Source organism: Hyla sarda, chromosome 1 (genome assembly GCF_029499605.1).
Source record: "Hyla sarda isolate aHylSar1 chromosome 1, aHylSar1.hap1, whole genome shotgun sequence".
NCBI lineage: Eukaryota > Metazoa > Chordata > Amphibia > Anura > Hylidae > Hyla > Hyla sarda.
This window is the reverse complement of record NC_079189.1, coordinates 43,314,420-43,333,895: the sequence shown is the minus strand read 5'-3', so window position 1 is coordinate 43,333,895 and position 19,476 is coordinate 43,314,420. Positions and strand designations below refer to the sequence as shown.

Here is a 19,476-nt window from a genome sequence, read left to right as displayed (position 1 = left end):
CCTGCTGCCTTTTCTAATAAGATAAATCTAATAAGCAGTAATACCAGCTCCCCCTTCACATAACTGGTCTTGTCCCATGTTGACAGGAGGGGAGCGGGAGAGAAGGGATTTAGAGCCTGTGACGTGACAGCTTGCCAGGAAGGGGGCACAGCTGATATGGAACATCTCTGCACTAAGGCTAACAGCATTATATTAGTAAGCTGTCTTATTATACTTTTCTACACCATACACAGGTTGGTTTTCTCACTCAACAACCCCTTAAAAATGTTGCTCTGCTCCTATTTCCAATTTACATTTTGGAATAATTTTTTCGGCAATATCTTACTATGTTTCCATTACCGAAATGACATCCAAATTATTTCCTAAAGCTCTCAATCTGTCATAAAGTGCATCTCCAGCAGGCTTGAGCCAGACAGGTTATGAAAACCTTCAGCTTTGAAAGGAATTATTATGCTGCTCCATTTCTGACAGAAAAAGAATTTAGGTATTTAATATTCAGCTTTCCAAAGCAACTCCTCAATAGACCGCCCAGTGGTTGTGTAGACTCCATAGCTCATCTGCTACCTAGGATAGAACTTGAGGACTCACATTATATCCATAGACATATCCATTAGGCAGCATCATAGGAGGGTTGTTTTCATTCATGACGTCTCCCGAAATCTTACACACAAGCCTGGAGTTGGCACAGTGTGCCATTGGAAGGGGCTGAGCTAGTTTATTCAGGGACTTGCTGCACACTGGGCAGTCCGGGTTTTTGGAAGTCCCATCCTCTTTGTAGCACTGTCTGTGTTGTGGTTAAGGAGACCCAAAATAACTGGTAATATGATGACATTTTATGTTAATGAAAATGTATCTAGTCGTATCTTATGTCTTTCCCTTTCAAGCACGTTCCCTTTTTTATCATTTACTAGCTGAGTACCCGGCGTTGCCCGGTTTTTCCTTCCTCATCCTTGTTGGGGAGGAAAATCAACAAAGGAGGAAGCTTTTGACTTCAAATCCCATCCCCGTATATTGTTGTCATATCCCAACCCCATATCCCCCTCCTCATACCCCGACCTCCTATCCCGTCCTCCTATCTCGACCTCCTATCCCGACCTATCTCAACCTCCTATCCCGTCCTCCCATCTCCACCTCCCATCCCATCCTCCCAACCCATCCTCCCAACCCATCCTCATATCCCGACCATCCCGTCCTCCTATCTTGACCTCCTATCCAGACCTCCCATCCCGTCCTCATATCCCGACCCGTAATATGTGTACCAGGTATTGAAATATCTCCAGCCGTACGGAAGTTATGTGAGAACATACATTTCCCATTGATTTGCATGGGACTTTAAACAAAAACCCCGACCCTCACAAATGGGGGTAGTTAAGGGTTAAATTAACTATCCTATATTTTAAGTGGACATATAAGTAACATGTGACCAAGTATTATCGAAATATCTCCAGCCGTTTGGAAGTCATGCAGTAACATATATTTTCCATAGACTTGTATGGGACTTTAAACATAAACCCCGCCCCTGGAAAATGGGGGTGAGTAAGGGTTAAATCACCTATCCTATGTTTGTTGTTGACATATAAGTAACATGTGGCCAAGTTTCATGTTAATATCTTTAGCCGTTTGGAAGTTTTTGTGGAACATACACACACACATACACATATATACAGACACATGTTGAGTTTTATATCTATAGATTAAAATTCAGTTTCATGACTTTTAAGTGTTTAAATATTTTATATATTTATTCTTATAAGAGCCCCAAAAGCTTCAATACAATAAACAAGCAGTAACTCTCCTTTACGATCGGTAAAGGGAGTACTGATGCACGTTTATTATTTTAACCCCATATTGACGAAGCCAATTTAGGACTTAACGCTAAGTTTTCTTAAATTTTTCTTGCCGCATTGTAAAAGCTATAACTTTTTTTTTCCTTCGACAAAGCCGCATAAGGATTGTTTTTTTTTTGTGGGAAAAGTACTTTTTATGGCAACATTTTGGGGTTCATATAGGAACATTTTTTTTTTTTTATTGGGGGGCGAAGGTACTGGTATCATTTTCAGGTACATACAAAGTATTGATATATGGGAGGCGAATGCTGCCATTTTCGCATTTTAGTTATTTATAACATTTACTGTGTAAGATAAAATTTTTATTTTATTTTTTATAGTTCAGGTTGTTATTGATGTGGGGGATAAGTGTCTGATCACAGGGGGGTGTTTAACCGCTGGGACCCCCATAATCTCCAGACCACTCCTGTCTCTTACCTTGGACCACTCCAGCTCTGACCGTTGAAGAAGAAATGGTCAGAGTAATGAAGGCCCGTTCCACCAGTCACTGGCAGAGTGGTCTGTCGCTACCGAAACCAGTTCATCTCGGCAGCGGGGGTCAGAGTAGAGGTTTCTCCACTCCTGGCAACGGTTTCAAACTTCATATCCTCACCATCCCTGCAGGCAGAAACGTCCACCGGTGATGGTGAGGAAGAAGATTTTACCATATACCGTGTTGCAAAGCATTATATATGAAGACATCTAATGATTGGTTTCCTTTTAGAGATGTGCTGCTCATGTCTTGGTGGTGCCAGATACCACAAGACACCTTCAGAGGTCTTTTGAAGTCCATCTTGATGGGTCAGAGAAGTTTTGGTGGCATGAGAGGAACCTAAACAATATTACGAAGCTAATACATGAATGATAAATTACATACTGGGAAAACCAGTCGATCATTAGTTTTAGCAACATACGCATCATAGCACAAGAAACTGATCAAATGGTAAATTCCCCCCTATGTTCCTATAGGATTCTACAGTTTCTGCAGAGCATGAAGCTCAGATCTAGCTGCAATATCTCTACAAATAATATGAAATCATTGTCAAGCATTTAAGGCTTAAAGGGGTACTCCGCTTCTCAGAGTTTGGAACAAACTGTTCCAAACGCTGGAGCAGGGAGCTCGTGATGTCATAGCCCCGCCCACTCATGTCACGCTCCGCCCCTCAATGCAAGTCTATGGGAGGGGGCGGAGCCCCCTCCCATAGACTTGCATTGAGGGGGTGGGGCGTTATGTCATGAGGGGGTGGGGCTATGACATAACGAGCTCCCGGCGCCGGCTCAAGCGTTTGGGAAAGTTTGTTCCAAACACTGAGCAGCAGAGTACCCCTTTAATAAGACTGCATAATCGAGGATACGGTGTTTTGATGGCAGATAGGCCTGCTTGAAGAGTTATGGTAAAAACAGAGTTATTTCCCAGCTGATGTAGTCTATAGTTGTCATAGCGGAACTGTTGGATAAGCATGCGCCACCGGGCAGGGTCCAGGAGATCCTAGAATAGAAATGAATGGATTATTACAAAGACTTCTTACCAATTACAGTCATTGTACTACTGTAAAGTGTATAATATACTTCTAGATACATAAACACGTTAGTGGTTGTCTTATCTAGGGTAGTGTTCACCATACAATAGATGTGGACATAAGTGGCGTTAACAATGGAATTGGCAGCAAGAAACCCACCAATCAATAAAATAAAGGGGGAAGATGAGCTCAGCTAACCACTGCAACCCTTCTCATCAGCTCCACCTGGAGGATGGAGTAAGCAGTGTATGGACTCTCATAAAGTCTATAGAGCCTGCACACATGGTGCATCACCCATGGTGACCTCACTCTTCAACCAAAAGTAGCTACAATGAGCACATAAGAACTGGACCATGGAGCAATGGAAAAAGGTGACCTGGTCTGATGAATCTAGAGAGGTTACCTGGAAGCTTGGAGAAGAAAGTGAGCAGTGTATGGGGTAATGGAAAGTCTAGAGAGTCTGTACACCTATATGTAATATAATTTTATTATATTTATAACAGAATTATATTGTTTCGCACCTTTATGCACAGTCACTTTTCCATAGCAGTCACTAGTGATTTGCATGAAATACAGTCTCAGTAGTTATCCAGTTTATTACAGATAGAGTACATATACTATGTTTATATAGGGATATGTCCCATTATATTTCTACAGTATTTATTGAGTGTAATCAGTTAGATACTGTTCACCCTCTGCGTTGCATTTGGCAACTGTCATTATCTGCTTTATTGTGCGCACTATTATTATATTTTAAAGGAGTAGTCCAGTCCTGAAAAAACGTATCCCCTATCCTAAGGATATGGGATAAGTTTCAGAGAGCGGGGGGACAAGAGGCGGTCCGACTGCTGGGACCCTCTGATCTCTCGTACGGGGCCCTGGCTCTCAGGCCCGATGGCGTGTGCCGACCACCGCACGAAGCGGCGGCCGACAAGCCCCGTCAATACATCGCCATGGCAGAGCCGGAGATTGCCGAAGGCAGCGCTCTGGCTCTGCCATAGTTGTATTGAGGGGGGGGGGGGGTGTCAGCTGCCGCTTTGTGCGGTGGTCGACACACCCCTTCCCGCGGGCTGCTGGGGCCCTGTACAGGAGATTGCGGGGATCCCTGCGGTCGGACCCCCCCGCTATCTGAAACTTACCCCCTATCCTTAGGATAGGAGATAAGTTTTTTCAGGGCTGGACTACCCCTTTAATGTATATCAATAAAGTATGGTTTTATGATCGTGATTTTTCCTGTGGCCTTATTGAACTTAATTTTCTTTGGTGTATAAGAGTCTGTACACCACTCACTCAGAGTCTATCATAAAGAAGGTACCTAGCTGAGGGACCTAGCTAGTGATTCGGACCACCCATCAACACCACTGACCTGTCCCTATGACACGTGTTTAGGCATTACCCAGCATCTATTGAAGTCAACAGACAGTCTGTGTAATGTTTCTTTGTATCGATGCTCTGCATCAGGGGGTCCAGTTTTCCCAATTCCTTCCAAGAAACCCCCTTCTCCCCATTTAAAAGAGCGTTTTAAAAGCTGGAGTCAAATGCAGAACAATCTAAATTCCTATCACGGATCAGATTGTTGTAGAAGACGTCATCTACAGTACATGGAAGATCAGCTGCTAGTGAAGGATGACAGCAAATCCAAAGTATAGCCTTATATGAGGATTACAGCTTGGCAGACAAAACCTGTCATTTATCGTTGTACCACCTACTGGGAGATCTGCAGGGACTGGATGTAAAGTGCGGAGGTCAAATACACGTAAAAGGAAAACATTTAACCCCTTAAGGACCAGGCCAATTTTATTTTAGCATTTTCGTTTTTCTCCTCCTCGTCTTCTAAAATCCATAACTTTAATATTTCCATCTACAGACCCATGAGAGGGCTTGTTTTTTGCATGACCAATTGTACTTTGTAATGACTCCTCATTTTACCATAAAATGTATGGCGAACCCTAAAAATAATTTTTTTTAGGGAGGAAATTTAAATGAAAACCACAATTTTGCTAATTTTGGTAGGTTTTGTTTTCACAATGTGCAATTTACGGTAGAAATGACGTGTTCTTTATTCCATAGATCAATACGATTAAAATGATATCCATGGCTACATACTTTTCTATTATTGTACTGCTTAAAAAAAAAAATCTAAAATTTTTGTATAAAATCAGTATGTTTAAAATCGCCCTATTTTGACCACCTATAACTTTTTCATTTTTCCATACATGGGGCGGTACGAGCGCCGTGATCTTTACTTTTTATTGATGCCACATTTGCGTATATAAAACTTTTAAACCACTTTTTATAAAAAATTTTTTTTATTTTTTATAAAATCTGACCAAAAAGCAGCAATTTTTGAATTTTTCTTTTCTTTTACTTCGCTGCAGGCGATCCGATCATCTATTTAAGCGTACGCATTGCTGCAGATGCCGTGATATGTATTGATCACGGCATCTGAGGGGTTAATGGCAGACATCAGCGCGATGGCTGAAGTCCGCCGGTAACGGCGGAATTCAGCGATCGCGCGGGTGTCTGCCATTAACCCCTCAGATGCCGTGATCAATACATATCACGGCATCTGCGGCAATGCGCACGCTTAAATAGATGACCTGCAGTGCATGACACGAGCACCGCTCCGATGCTGCGGTCATGTACAGGACGTAAATCCCCAGGAAAACCCAAGGGGTCAAGTTTTCCATGTCTCTCTCATGGCTAGTAACTGGTGGCAATTATTGCGGTTAAGGGGGTACTCCGGCACAAAGACATCTTATCTTTAAAATTTGTAAATTAAATGTTCAGTATTAATTGAAGGGGGGGGGGGCTTGGGAGGGATCCACAATACCAAAGTCCAAACTATTATAGCGGCACTCCAGGAGGGAAAATGTATATATATTTTTTTATTTAAATTAACTGGTGTAAAGGTTAAAGGACCTTAAAGGGGTACTCCAGTGGAATAAAATTTATTTATTTATGTATTTATTTTTTTACAGATTAGTAAATTACTTTTATTTAAAAATCTTAACCATTCCAGTACTTATCAGCTGCTGTATGCTCCAGAGAAAGTTGTGTAGTACTTTCCAGTTTGACCACAGTGCTCTCTGCTGACACATTTGTTCATGTCAGAAACTGTCCAGAGCTGTGGAGGTTCGCTATGGTGATTTGCTCCGGATAGTGGCAGCAGAGAGCACTGTGGTCAGAACATGAAGAACTACACAACTTCCTCCGGAGCATACAACAACTGATAAGTACTGGTAGGGCTAAGATTTAAGATCTATATAACTTTCTGGTACCAGTTGAATTGAAAACATTTTTTTTCCCTCCAGAGTACCACTTTAGAGAATTCTAAGTGAACCCATCTATTAGCATGAAAGCAGGAATCTGGACAGCTCACTGATTTTATTGGGATTGTGTAACACCAGGTCCCAACACAAATTTGAGTTGATCACTGGGAGTCCACTTGTTATTAATTTGTTGTACAGTAAACCATCTAATAAATGCCGTCAGCCCGTTTAAAGGGTTTCATCATTTCGGACAATTTTCATTTGTTAGCCCATGTTCACACGTCAGAATTTCCACGTGGAACTCCGCTTGGAAAGTCTGCATGGAAAAACCGCTCCAGCAGAGTGCCGTCAAATTCAACGGGATTATGCTGCGCTGTGCACACGGAGGAATTTCTGTGCCAGATGTATCCAGCACGGAAAAATTCAATTTTCTGTGTCTGCAGAAAGAATGAACCTGTACATTCTTTCTGCAGACACCGCACGGAATGCAGAGCCATCTATGACCGCATAGCGGTCTGCAGAATGTCCGCACGGAGATCTTCCGTGTGGACATTCCGGCACATGAACATAGCCTTAGAAGGGTGAATTTACAATAAGCTCATGACACATTCTCTCCACTCTGATATCTGGATAGATGGATCCTGAACCAAGCATTCCCCTTTATCAATGGATTATTTAAACTGGAGAACATCTTTAACCTGCTCCTCAATACATTTGATTTACTCCCAAAGATTAAGACCTATCAAGAGTTTGAAATGGTCAAAGACTCAGACTCTGACCGATCAATAGAACGTGTGTATGTTCTCAGTTGTGTGTCCCATGACAGAGATGGTCAAGAATGCTTTGATTTTGAAGCCATAATGTTCCGAGATGGGTCCATAACGTGCGGAACTCTCCTATAGGGTGTACCTGGCACTTGAAAAACTTTTGACATTTCTTAGACACATGTATAAAGTTTTGATCGCTCAGAGTCTGAACGAGCCAGGAGAAGATCGCATAGCTGCTGAGCGTTCCTCTCCCTGCTCTCTGTGCACGTGACTGAGACAAACCCATAGATTAGCATGGGAGATTAAATGGGCACTCTGATTACAACTAATTTTTGCTATTGCACTCCTTATGGTAAATAAAAGAAACTCTTATGTACTTTGTTTAAAAAAAATTTAAGTTTTCTATGTTTTATTTGCGTTTAAAAAGCTGCCACTAGGTGTCTCCCTACTTGTCCAGAGCACATTTCCCCCATCTTTTTCACAGGCTTTGGACTCCAAAATCAGAAAATGCTAAGGGGGGTGTGTGCAGCCTTAGCCAGTCATAGCCCATCTCAAACTGAACTGCTCTGGGCTGTGTGTAACAGAGTGAGGGAGGAAGTTCTCCCCTGTATGGCTTCAGATGATGTCACACCTGCTGGGGAACGCCCCTTCCCAGCCTGTGAATCTGACTAAGACTGAGCAGAAAATACAGAACAATATCAAGGTAGCAAACTAACAAATAATAAAAATAAAGGCAAGGGGTGGTTTATCATGATGGGGGCAGTGAACTGGGAGTATTATAAAATTTAACAAGATCACGAGAGGTACTCTAAGTCTCGGCCACCTGGCACAGAGCACGGAGTGAATGCCTTTAGCACAGACTTCCCCTGGCTCGTTCTCCTGATTGGTCAGAGTCTGAGTGTTCAGACCACCACCAATTAAAATTGACATGTCTCTAGGAGATGTGAAAAGTTTTTTTTTTTTTTAAAGCGACAGTGCCCATTTAAGCCCACAAGATGCTTCCCTGGCTGCAACCAATCTTAGCATATAAAATTAAAAGCCCATGCTTACCTTGTAAGGAGAGATGTGCGTGTCTGAAGGAAACGCCAGCATCCCCATCACTTGTCGCACCTCATCCAACTGACTCCCTTCTGCCTGGCTAAAGTGTTTTCTAGCATGTCTGGAGGGAAAGAGGTAAAAAGACAGTAACAATAAGCCATGAGTTCTGCTGAATTATGTACTACAGGGAAAAATAGCTGCCGATGTCCCTTAGGGGATGTCCAAACACACACACACACACACACGTGTCAGACTTGCTGAGGATTTTGACTTCCCTATTGAAGTTAATTGGGCTATCTTGTCTGTGCTGCTGATCTCTATTATAACAGCATTCAGGAATTTGCTTTACAGCAGCCACATGGCCCACAAGAACATGTAGTCTGGAGTTTAGTGGGCATGCTTTTTAATCTGTGCAAAGGTCAGTGTGGAGTGAGGAGGAGGGGAGCTGTGACCATCACCTACTGTGAATGGCCTGATCCAATCTTATCTAGGTTCAATGGACAGGTAATAAATGTATGATCACTGGATGTGGGGGGAGGGGCTTGGAGTCCGTTCCCGAGACCCCTTTGTGAATAAAATGGTAGTTCAACTGCATGGCCACTTCTTCATTCACCATCATTAGGACTGACAGAGAAAGCGGACTACATTCTGCTACTGCCGTTAGTCCCGTAGACCGTAAATAGAGCAAAGGTCAGAAGGCAGATTCCTGTTTCATTTACAAAGGGCAGTGGTGTCTTCTTCATTGGCCGGGCTATGCACTTCCATGAAGCATGTGTGACTACATGGATGCTGTAACACAGAGGATATAGAGGACACAGCATGTTGCGTCTTTCTCACGTGTCCTTCAAGGGGTATAATGATATTACCCCATTAAAAGTTTGTGATTAGATTGGAAAAACTAAAAACTCTCTTGCAGGCGGTGATCCCACAGATTAATTACAGCTCACAGCTCCTAATGGCGTCTTTGCAGCAGAGTGGAAAGAAAATAATGGAGGTGATAGAAAGGCATGGGGGGGGGGGGAAGCAATTTGACGGTGCGCAAGGATAAGACATAGGACCAGGTTATTGATGAAGCAGAGAGTTGGAGGCACACTCGTTGAGAACAGCGTTTCCCAATGAGTGTGCCTCCAGCTGTTGCAAAACTACAACTCCTAGCATGCCCGGACAGCCTTTGGCTGTCCGGGCATGCTGGGAGTTGTAGTTTTGCAACAGCTGGAGGCACACTGGTTGGAAAACACTATCAGATCATACACCGGGCCGATCCTTTTACATAGGCTCTCTCTCCAATTCCTGACAATTTTTTGGTTGGTGCGGCAGCGTGCATGCCAACTCAGTCTCTATTCAAAAGGGTTTGGATTCCCTTCAGGAGATTGGACCAGTGGCCGGACCCTCTCTGAATTCACATTTATCCCCTTTCCGGCCGATCAACTAGTGACCAAAAGTTATACAGATTATTAAATTACTTCTGTTTAAAAATCTTAATCCTTCCAGTACTTTATTAGCTGCTGTATGCTCCAGTGGAAGTTGTGTAGTTCTTTCCAGTATGACCACAGTGCTCTCTGCTGCCACCTCTGTCCGGGTCAGGCACTGTCCAAAACATGAGAGGTTTGCTTTGGAGAATTGCTCATGTTCCGGACAGTTCCTGACATTAACAGAGATGGCAGCAGAGAGCACTGTGGTCAGACTGTAAAGAACCACACAACTTCCTCTAGAGCATTCAGCAGCTGATAAGTGCTGGAAGGACTTTTATATAGAGGTCACTTTCTGGCACCAGAGGATTTGTTTTTCCTCCGGAGTACCCTTTTAAAGGATAAGTATCAAGAAAAAAAAAAAAAAAAAAAAAAAAAAACGTATCTCCTATCCAAAGGATAGGGGATACGTTTTCGATCGCGGGAATCGCGATCTGCTGTTTGGAGCCTCAGCAATCCACCAAAGGGGCGCGCCACGACCCCTGCCCAAAGCCCCCTCTATATAGCTTTATGGGAGAGCCGAAGATTGCCGAATGGCTCTCCCATAGAGCTATATGGAAGGGGGGCATAGCGGCCCTTGCTTCGGGCAGGGGTCGTGACGCGCTCCTGTGATGAAAATCCGGGGCTTCAAACAGCAGATCGCGGGCGGCCCCCAGCGTTCAGACCCCACGATTTAAAAAACTTATCCCCTATCCTTCAGATAGGGGCAATTTTTTATGATACTTCTCCTTTAAAGGAGTACTCTGCTGCTCAGCGTTTGAAGCCAACGCCGGGAGTTCGTGATGCCATAGCCACGCCCCCTCATTATGTCATGCCCCACCCCCTCAATGCAAGTCTATGGGAGGGGGCGTGACAGCCGTCACGCCCCCTCCCATAGACTTGCGTTGAGGGGGGGGGCGGGAATATGACGTCACGAGCTCCCAACGCCGGCTCCAGCATTCGGAACAGTTTGTTCCAAACACTGAGCAGTGGAGTACCCCTTTAAGTCAGAATACCCATTTAATGATCTATAGGACATTTATTGATCTCTCAGGGCCATGACCCACCAGAGATATCGGAAGGCTAATGATAATTTTGCTAGAAAGCCACGAGATTATTGCTAAATTAATAAAGTGCTGGAGAGGAAGGGCCCACATACAGTTCTCTGCTGTCCACATGGTCACTGCTAAGACCTTTACATTATATGGCAGACAGTCCTAGAGGAAGACAGGGGGATTTCAGTACCATCCACTTTAGCCTTGGCTTCTTCTACAGATGTCTTTGCACACACAGTAAGAAATAGCTGACTAGTACTATTAAGTTCCTGCACATAAATTGCATTTTGATGTAACTTAATATTTGCAGTCATTACGGCTCATGGATGTAAGCTTTCACATACCCTTTTTTAAGTCTTCCTTGAAAGTGCTACTTAGCTGGTGCACATCACACGTAAAGCTGCTTTATGCCGCAACAGGCTCATCAATAAAAACACATTTCAATTGTGTGTTAAAAGCCCGGACGTCGCTTGTGAGGCTCCACAGCGGGACATAACCAAAGCTTTCTAATAGATGTGAGCTCCAGCTGTGTTGTAACAAATATCAGTCTGGCTTTAAGGAAATGGACGTTCAGATCGGCTCTATTAAGTGACAGGTGACCTAGTTACAATTCTGTGGACACAGTAGAGCAAAGATACCAACATAACAGATTCCGAAACGGTGGTGGCAAATACAAGAGGAGAGTCTTCGGACACTAACACAACCTTTCCAAGGATAGGGGATAAGATGTCTGACCGCAGGGGGTCCTGCCGCTGGGGACCTCCGCAATCTAGCATTAGGCACCCACCTCTTTGTGAGCTGGCAGCGTGGCGTGCAGCTCAAACTGCCGGGGTGCCCACCACGGGGCCGGAGTATCGTGACGTCACGATATCCAAATGATAGGGGATAAGATGTCCGACCGCTGGGGACCCCCCCCCCATCTTGCATTCGGCACCCACCTCTTTGAGCTGCATGCCGCGCTGCCAGCTCACAAACTGCCGGGTGCCGACCACGGGGCCGGAGTATCGCGATGTCACGACTCCGTCCCCCGCTATGCAAGTCTATGGGAGGGGGCGTGACGGCCGTCACGCCCCCTCCCAAAGACTTGCATAGCGGGGGGTGATGGCACACGGGGGCGGAGTCGTGATGTCATGATACTGCAGCCCTGTGGTCGGCACCTGGCAGTTTGTGAGCTGGCAGCGCGGCGTGCAGCTCAAAGAGGTGGGTGCCGAATGCAAGATTGCAGGGTCTCCAGCGGTCAGACATCTTATCCCCTATCCCTTGGATAGGGGAAAAGATGTTTTAGGGCAGGAGTACCCCTTTAAAGGAACACTCCAAGAAAAACTCATATGCTGTTACAGGGCCAGAGGGTGTGTTTGGGGGGGGGTCCAACCTTCAGAACCCAGCCAACCCGTGGAATGAAGGGTTCGTGGTGCATCTGCTTTACATGTGGCTCATCTGCTCACGTAGCTGGGCTGGTACGACAGTTTAACCCCACTAACTTAAATGTGGAAGAAAATATATGCAATAAAGTTCGCAATCAATGTGGTGTTGACTATTTTTCTACAGATTAAAGGGTATTTTGGCATCATAAAGATTGTGTATCAATAAAACAAGATATATAACTTACTAAAAAATGTAACCACCTCTGACCAGCCCCAACAGTTTGCATCTCCATCTCACTGCCATGTACACATATAGATTTTTTTGGGGACAGTTAGTGAAAAATAAGGTGTGTTTACAGCATGCAGCCTTGTGCTGAACAATGCCATAGGCAGAGGAGCAGACAGGGAATGCATAGCAGTCATGCAACTCCACTGATTGCTCTATACAGCAGACTGTTGCAGGAGGCCCCTTCCACTGGTCACCATGAATTATTATTTTTTATTTTATTATATTATTTTATTTTATTATTATTTTTTAATAAGGTAGCGATATACAATTAAATAATAATTTTTCTATCTCTTGAACCAATTGACATGACTCTTTATACCATATATATATATATATATATATTTTTTTTTTTTTGAAATAATATCCAACTTGTGTTGTTGAGTGTCGCACAATTTAGCGGCGATTTAGCGGAGCGATTTCTTGAGTCGTTTTGGTGTCATATTCACATCACATGCGATAATTATATATATTTATATATATATTTATAGGATTGCATTGTGCTTTCATATTGCTGTCTTATTACTATTTTTGTGATTTCTGTTTATATGTATTTATGTATCTTTTTTATATATTGTCATATGGATATGTAACTCTATGTAACAATTCTTTTCAAAAAGCACTCTAATGGTTAATTCCTGGAGGTATATATACCTGTTACCAGCCTCCCTTTGTCATGCCTGATGAAGCTGCGCATGCGCAGCCAAACGCGTTGCATCTAATAAATCCATTGATTTTACTTGGCTGTCTGATGGTTCCTCTCTGCGCCAGACAAACTCCTGACTCCCTGGTCATTCGCCTTTGATTCCATGAATGGAAAGAGAATTGAGCCAATCTCAACCATAGAGTGGACAAAGGAAAATCTTGTGTTATGCAGTGTCCACCTGACACGTACCATGGAGAGGGGATGTAATACCTTCACTATGAGGAACAGACAAGGGGCCCTGACAAGCAGTAAACTCATGGCTTTCCAGATGAGGAGACGTGGGAGTTCTTACCTAACAGCATCCAGCCTCTTGTTCTGTCGAATTAGTTCTATGAACTCCTGGATCCTCAGGCTGAATTCCAGGCAGCTCTGGAGAAGGAAGAAGAAGTGAGAAATTACTAGATTCGAAAAACCCTTTGTTTGTTTCATGCTCAAGACATCACTAGCTATTACCAATTGCTTATGACAGGACTGCAAAAACAATGAGAAGCCATGGTCACTGGACCAAGATCGTAAAGAAACGTCTACAACATGGGGAACAGAGACAGACCTTCTCTATGTCAGAAGTACAGACTAGAGAGGAGCTGTTATCTCTCCTGACCTGTCTTCATAAGGAAACACTTAAAGGGGTACTCCACTGGCCAGTGTTCGGAACTAAGTGTTCCGAGCGCTGTTTTTGCGCTGCAGCGGTCAGCCATGCCCTTTGATGCAAGTCTATGGGAGAGGGCGTGATGGCCAAAAACAGCATTCGGAATATTTAGTTCCGAACGCTGGTCAGTGTAGTACCCCTTTAATGGTCTATTCACACGTACAGTATTCTGCGCAGATTTGATGCGCAGGATTTTCTGCTGCAGATTTCAATGTAAACTGAATGAGTGAACACAGCTTCAAATCCTGCGCATCAAATCTGCGCAGAATACTGTAGGTGTGAATAGACCATAAAGGGGTATTTCAGTGCTTAGGAACGTATCTCCTATCCACGGGATAGATAAGTGTCTGATCTCGGGGGGTACGACTTTTGGGATCCCTGCGATCTCCATAACCGGGCCCTGACTCTCCCCGTCCGGATATCTCCAGTCCTCCTGGGAGATTGGTGCCTCCCAACAATGAAGGGCAGAGGCAACATAATATAGATGCATAGTGGTTGTTCTTGGTGATCTTCCTAAAAACAAGGTCTATTAGGCCTTTCAGACTAAGACCAGGTTTAGCTGATCCTTTAATAGTTTTCATCATCCTTCGGGATTATTATTGCCAGTTAAAAATGATATGGTAATAGCCTTTGTCAGGCTCCCTGACTGCATAAAAACACCATCAGGTGATGGTCAGTGATGGGGTAAAAGAGGTCCCCTTGCTCGGTCAAACTGTTTGAGAAGCTGAGGATGCTAATGACCATGACATCTAAGGGGTTAAACGAACAGGATCGGGGGAAAGTCTGATCCCGACATTGGAATATTGGTAGCAACATTTAGCTCAGTGGTCTCCCCCGTGCCTGAAATTGTCCAATCCCATAGTGAAAGCTTTCTACGCAGCTTGGACTTTTTTCATCACACATATGGCAGGCTCGGTCCAGATGTCCCTTATGGATATTCCACTTACCTTTTTGCAGCCTTTCCTCCCAAACATAGACTTAGCCTCCTGGACCCGGAGAGGTATTGTCCAAGTTCGGCACATGTACAATGAAGGCCTCTTACTTTCATTCTCAGACCTAGCATCTAAATTTCATATCCCCAAGCAGGATTTTTACAAATGTTTACAACTACGGCACTGCTTGCACGGCCTTACCCCCCAGGTAATTGTGTCTACTCAGCATTTAGTCTACTCAGTACCCCCCGAAAGGGATTGAAGCCATTCTATTCTGCTCTCATGCACAATCATAGTGACATCAAGCCCTACCCATTAAGGCTATGGGAACGAGGCCTACAGAAAACCTTCCCAATGCAGGACTGGAAACTAGCTTTCAAACATATATATCTTGCTTTTCAGTGTTCCGCACATGTTGAATCAGCAGTGAAACCCATTCTGCGCTGGTATTATACACCTGATAGACTACCCTGTTTCCCCGAAAATAAACCCTACCCTGAAAGTAAGCCTTAGCAGGATTATCAGAGTGGGCTGCAGACTGCCAGGTGGGGGGCACTGTAGGAGTGTGGAGGATGACAGGGGAAGGGGAGGATGAGGGGCTGTAGGAGTGTGGAGGATGGGGGGCTGCGGGAGTGTGGAGGATGGGGGGCTGCGGGAGTGTGGAGAATGGGGGGGCTGCGGGAGGATGGGGGGACTGTAGTCGTGTGGAAGATGGGGGGGGGTGCGGCATCCTCCACACTGCTACAGCCCCCCATCCTCCACACTGCTACAGCCCCCCATCCTCCACACTGCTACAGCCCCCATGTTGTTCAAGGTACATACCGTAAATAAATAAGCCCTACCCTGAAAATAAGCCCTAGTGTGTTTTTTTTCTGTCTAAAATTAATATAAGACCCGGTCTTATTTTCGGAGAAACACGGTAGCTTTGATATATCCTGAGGTCTCAGATAGATGCTGGAGAGGATGCGGGAACAGAGGCACACTCTATCCTCCCTAACATGAAACCCTTCTGGTCCGCATGTGCTAGATTCTTGAGAGAGGTCTTAGGTTGTGCTATACCGTGGTCACCTCATTCGGTCTTGCTATTCTTAGAATTGGCCTCTATTCCCAAGCGTGGCAGAGACTTATATTGCATTATCTGCATAATTGCCAAAAACGGCACTGGCAAGTCATTGGAAGTCGGCTACTGTCCCATCTTTGGAATCGGTAATAGCGAAAATCAATACCACCTATTCCTTTGAAAAAAATCATAGCCCTCGGCTCTGTGAGCTTCAATACCTTTAGGGGGTGGTGGGAAAAACGGAAATTGTCCCCATATTGCATAGATATCTGAGGGATGGTATTCGCTAATGTATTCAGTTTTCATAGCTATTCCCAGCCTTTTAGAGTTTTTTTTTTTTTTTTGATTTTCAGAAGACAACTCATTTGGGCCATTCACCTAGAGGTTATCCTAACAGTTACCTACTCTACCTAACTGAATCACATAACACTGAGTAATTGCTTCATTACTAGTTCTAAACACTAGCTACCATAATATGGACCATGGGGGAGATTTATCAAAACCTGTGCAGAGGAAGAGTGGTGCAGTTGCCCATAGCAACCAATCAGATTGCTTCTTTCATTTTCCACAGGCCTCTAAAGAGGCCTGTGGAAAATGAAAGAAGCAATCTGATTGGTTGCTATGGGCAACTGCACCACTCTTCCTCTGCACAGGTTTTGATAAATCTCCCCCCCATGTCTTCTTCTTTTTTGGACTGGATTATATTGAAATTCCGATCACCACTGTTGGTTTCCTTGTTTGGTTAAAAATGTTTATGAAACCATGCCGCATATTTATTTTGAATTTATTATGAGCTTTATCCTTATTGGTGTGTTCTGTTGCATCTTATGATGCTGTTGTACTTTATACCTTGAAAAATTTTAATAAAAAACTATTATTCAAAAATAAAAATAAAAAACACTTAGCTCAGCGTTTTCCAAACCGTGTGTCTCCAGCTGTTGCAAAACGACAACCCCCAGCATGCCTGGACAGGTTTTAGCAGAAAATCCCCAAATCCAGGTGGGTAAACCTTGTGGCCTCATCTCCAAGAAGACTGGAGGATGAAATCACCGCCAAAGGGGCTTCACCTAAGTCCTGAGTAAAGGGTCTGAATACTTAGGTCACTGCAAGATTTTAGTTTTTATCTTATCTATAAATTATTAAAGATTTTTAACATTCTGTTTTCACTTTCTCATTATGGGGTATTAAGTGTAGAATGATGGGGGTAACTTTTTTTAATTTTTTTATTGTAGCTCAAGGCTGCAACATAAAACAATGTTAAAAGACAAAAGATCTGAAGGCCTGTATATTGCGTATACTCCCAGACTGCAGTTTAGTATATGTTTGTTGGAGTGGGATATAAGCATTCATGACATCCCAGTCCTCATGGACTATGTACCGATTTGGCCCCCTTAAACGGGTACTCCGGTGGAAAACATTTTGTTATTATTTCTATTAAAAAATCTTAACCGTTCCAGTACTTATTAGCTGCTGTATGCTCCAGAGGAAGTTGAGTTTTTCTTTTCTGTCTGACCACAGTGCTCTCTGCTGACACCTCTGTCCGTGTCAGGAACTGTCCAAAGAAGGAGCAAATCCCCATAGCAAATCTCTCCTGCTCTGGACAGTTCCTGAGACAGACAGAGGTGTCAGAGAGCACTGTGGTCAGACTGAAAATAACAACTCAACTTCTTCTAGAACATACAGCAGCTGATAAGTACTGGTAGGATTAAGATTTTTTTTTACAGAAGTAATTTACAAATCTGTATAAGTTTTCTGGCACAAGTTGATTTGTAAAAAATTGTTTTCCACCGGAGTACCCCTTTGTTTGACACCAAATGCCCAGGACTAAAAAGACAACTCTTCTGGTCTATGGCAAAAAAACGCATACTACACAAACACACACAGCACTTCATAGTAAATAAACTGCAGCATAACATACCTTCATTTTCCTAAGTCTAGACTTGTTATCATGGCACCATGCCAGGCAGGTCATGGTCTCTTGTCTTTCCAGGGATTCCTCCACTTCCTTCGCAGTAAGGAACATTTCTATATTTACTAGATCCTGCAAGAACAAGGGTAGGAAATTACATTATTTTCATACACTACATAATTTAATCATATTAACTAATAGGCTCATCTATGTCAGACATCTGTTAACAGGTATATAAAATCCATCTTTTCTTGGAGCTCTGCATTGTGCCCTTACACTGTTTTTCCAACTTGAATTTTTTCTCTAAGGGTAGGGTCACACGTAGCGTACCCTCAGTGTATTTCACGCTGCGGATGCACCGATGCCAGTCACTAGAGCTCGCTCTATTGACTGGCGTCGGCACATCTGCAGTGTGAAATATGCTGCGGATGCGCTTCATGTGACCCTACCCTAAACGGACAAATGGGTTTTACCATTTTTCTTGTCAAAGGGGTGTGCCCCAAGATGCCAACATTGCCTAATCAGTGCTGCCAGTGTCAGTGTGTATGGACACACTGCCAACTGGTAACACCCACTTGATACATTTATGCATACATTGCTTGGAGGAATATCAGCGGAACAGCACAATGCAGAATTCTAAGGAAAGTTGTTCTAGAATAACATTATGGGAATGGGGTAAAACTTCTCCTTACGGAGACATTATTGCTGTTGTGAGGAGCTTCAAAGCCCATTTGCACTCTACTTGGCATTATGCAAATATTCACTATAAAGACGTCAGGAGAGTCGACAAGATCCTTTAGATTTGCCCCTCCCCGTGGAAAATACTACAGACTAGACAAAAATGTGGCCTAAAACTTGAAAATGTTTTCCATCTGAATACTTTTAATGAGGTAACATTGGTCTTCAAGCAGCATTAATCGTGGACCACCACCAGGCCGTTTCCTTTAACTATTCCTACTTGTCAGAAGGATCCTTTGACAATCAGCTGACAAACCCCCTTCTTGGACCCCTAGCAATCGGGTGTAATCTGTGAAAAAACCCCAAAGTAAGTGTGCAATTTCCCTGCAGTGCTACTTTGGGGGATATAAAGCATAGGGACCTTCCTATTTCCATGAATGCACTGTCTCTGCGAGTGGCAGATCCAGAGCGAGAGTGGCAGAGAGAGACAGAGCGGCAGAGACAGAACGGCAGTAAGCGGCAGAGAGAGTGATAGCGACAGAGTGCCAGCAAGTGACAATGAGCAACAGAGACAGAGCAACAGAGAGCAGCAAAGACAGAGCAACAGCGCGACAGAGAGCGGCAAAGACAGAGCAACAGCGCGACAGAGAGCGGCAAAGACAGAGCAACAGCGCGACAGAGAGCGGCAAAGACAGAGCAACAGCGCAAAAGAGAGCGGCAAAGACAGAGCAACAGCGCGACAGAGAGCGGCAAAGACAGAGCAACAGAGTGGCAGCGAACGGCAGAGACAGAGCGGCAGCGAACGGCAGAGACAGAGCGGCAGCGAACGGCAGAGACAGAGCGGCAGCGAACGGCAGAGACAGAGCGGCAGCGAACGGCAGAGACAGAGCGGCAGCGAACGGCAGAGACAGAGCGGCAGCGAACGGCAGAGACAGAGCGGCAGCGAACGGCAGAGACAGAGCGGCA

The 19,476-nt window shown here is 44.1% G+C and overlaps 1 protein-coding gene across 2 annotated transcripts in view; it reads right to left on the bottom strand.

Moving 5' to 3' along the window:
* Nucleotides 1–19,476, bottom strand: part of MAEA (macrophage erythroblast attacher, E3 ubiquitin ligase) — an 80,883-nt gene that overhangs the window by 2,424 nt on the left and 58,983 nt on the right. For both annotated transcript variants that reach the window (XM_056554783.1, XM_056554809.1), the window contains exons 4-8: nt 17,842–17,964; nt 13,575–13,651; nt 8,436–8,544; nt 3,182–3,315; nt 589–784 (exon numbers count right to left, since the gene is read on the bottom strand). In XM_056554783.1, coding sequence (XP_056410758.1) covers nt 589–784; nt 3,182–3,315; nt 8,436–8,544; nt 13,575–13,651; nt 17,842–17,964 — 639 coding nt within the window. The remainder of the gene's footprint in view (nt 1–588; nt 785–3,181; nt 3,316–8,435; nt 8,545–13,574; nt 13,652–17,841; nt 17,965–19,476) is intronic.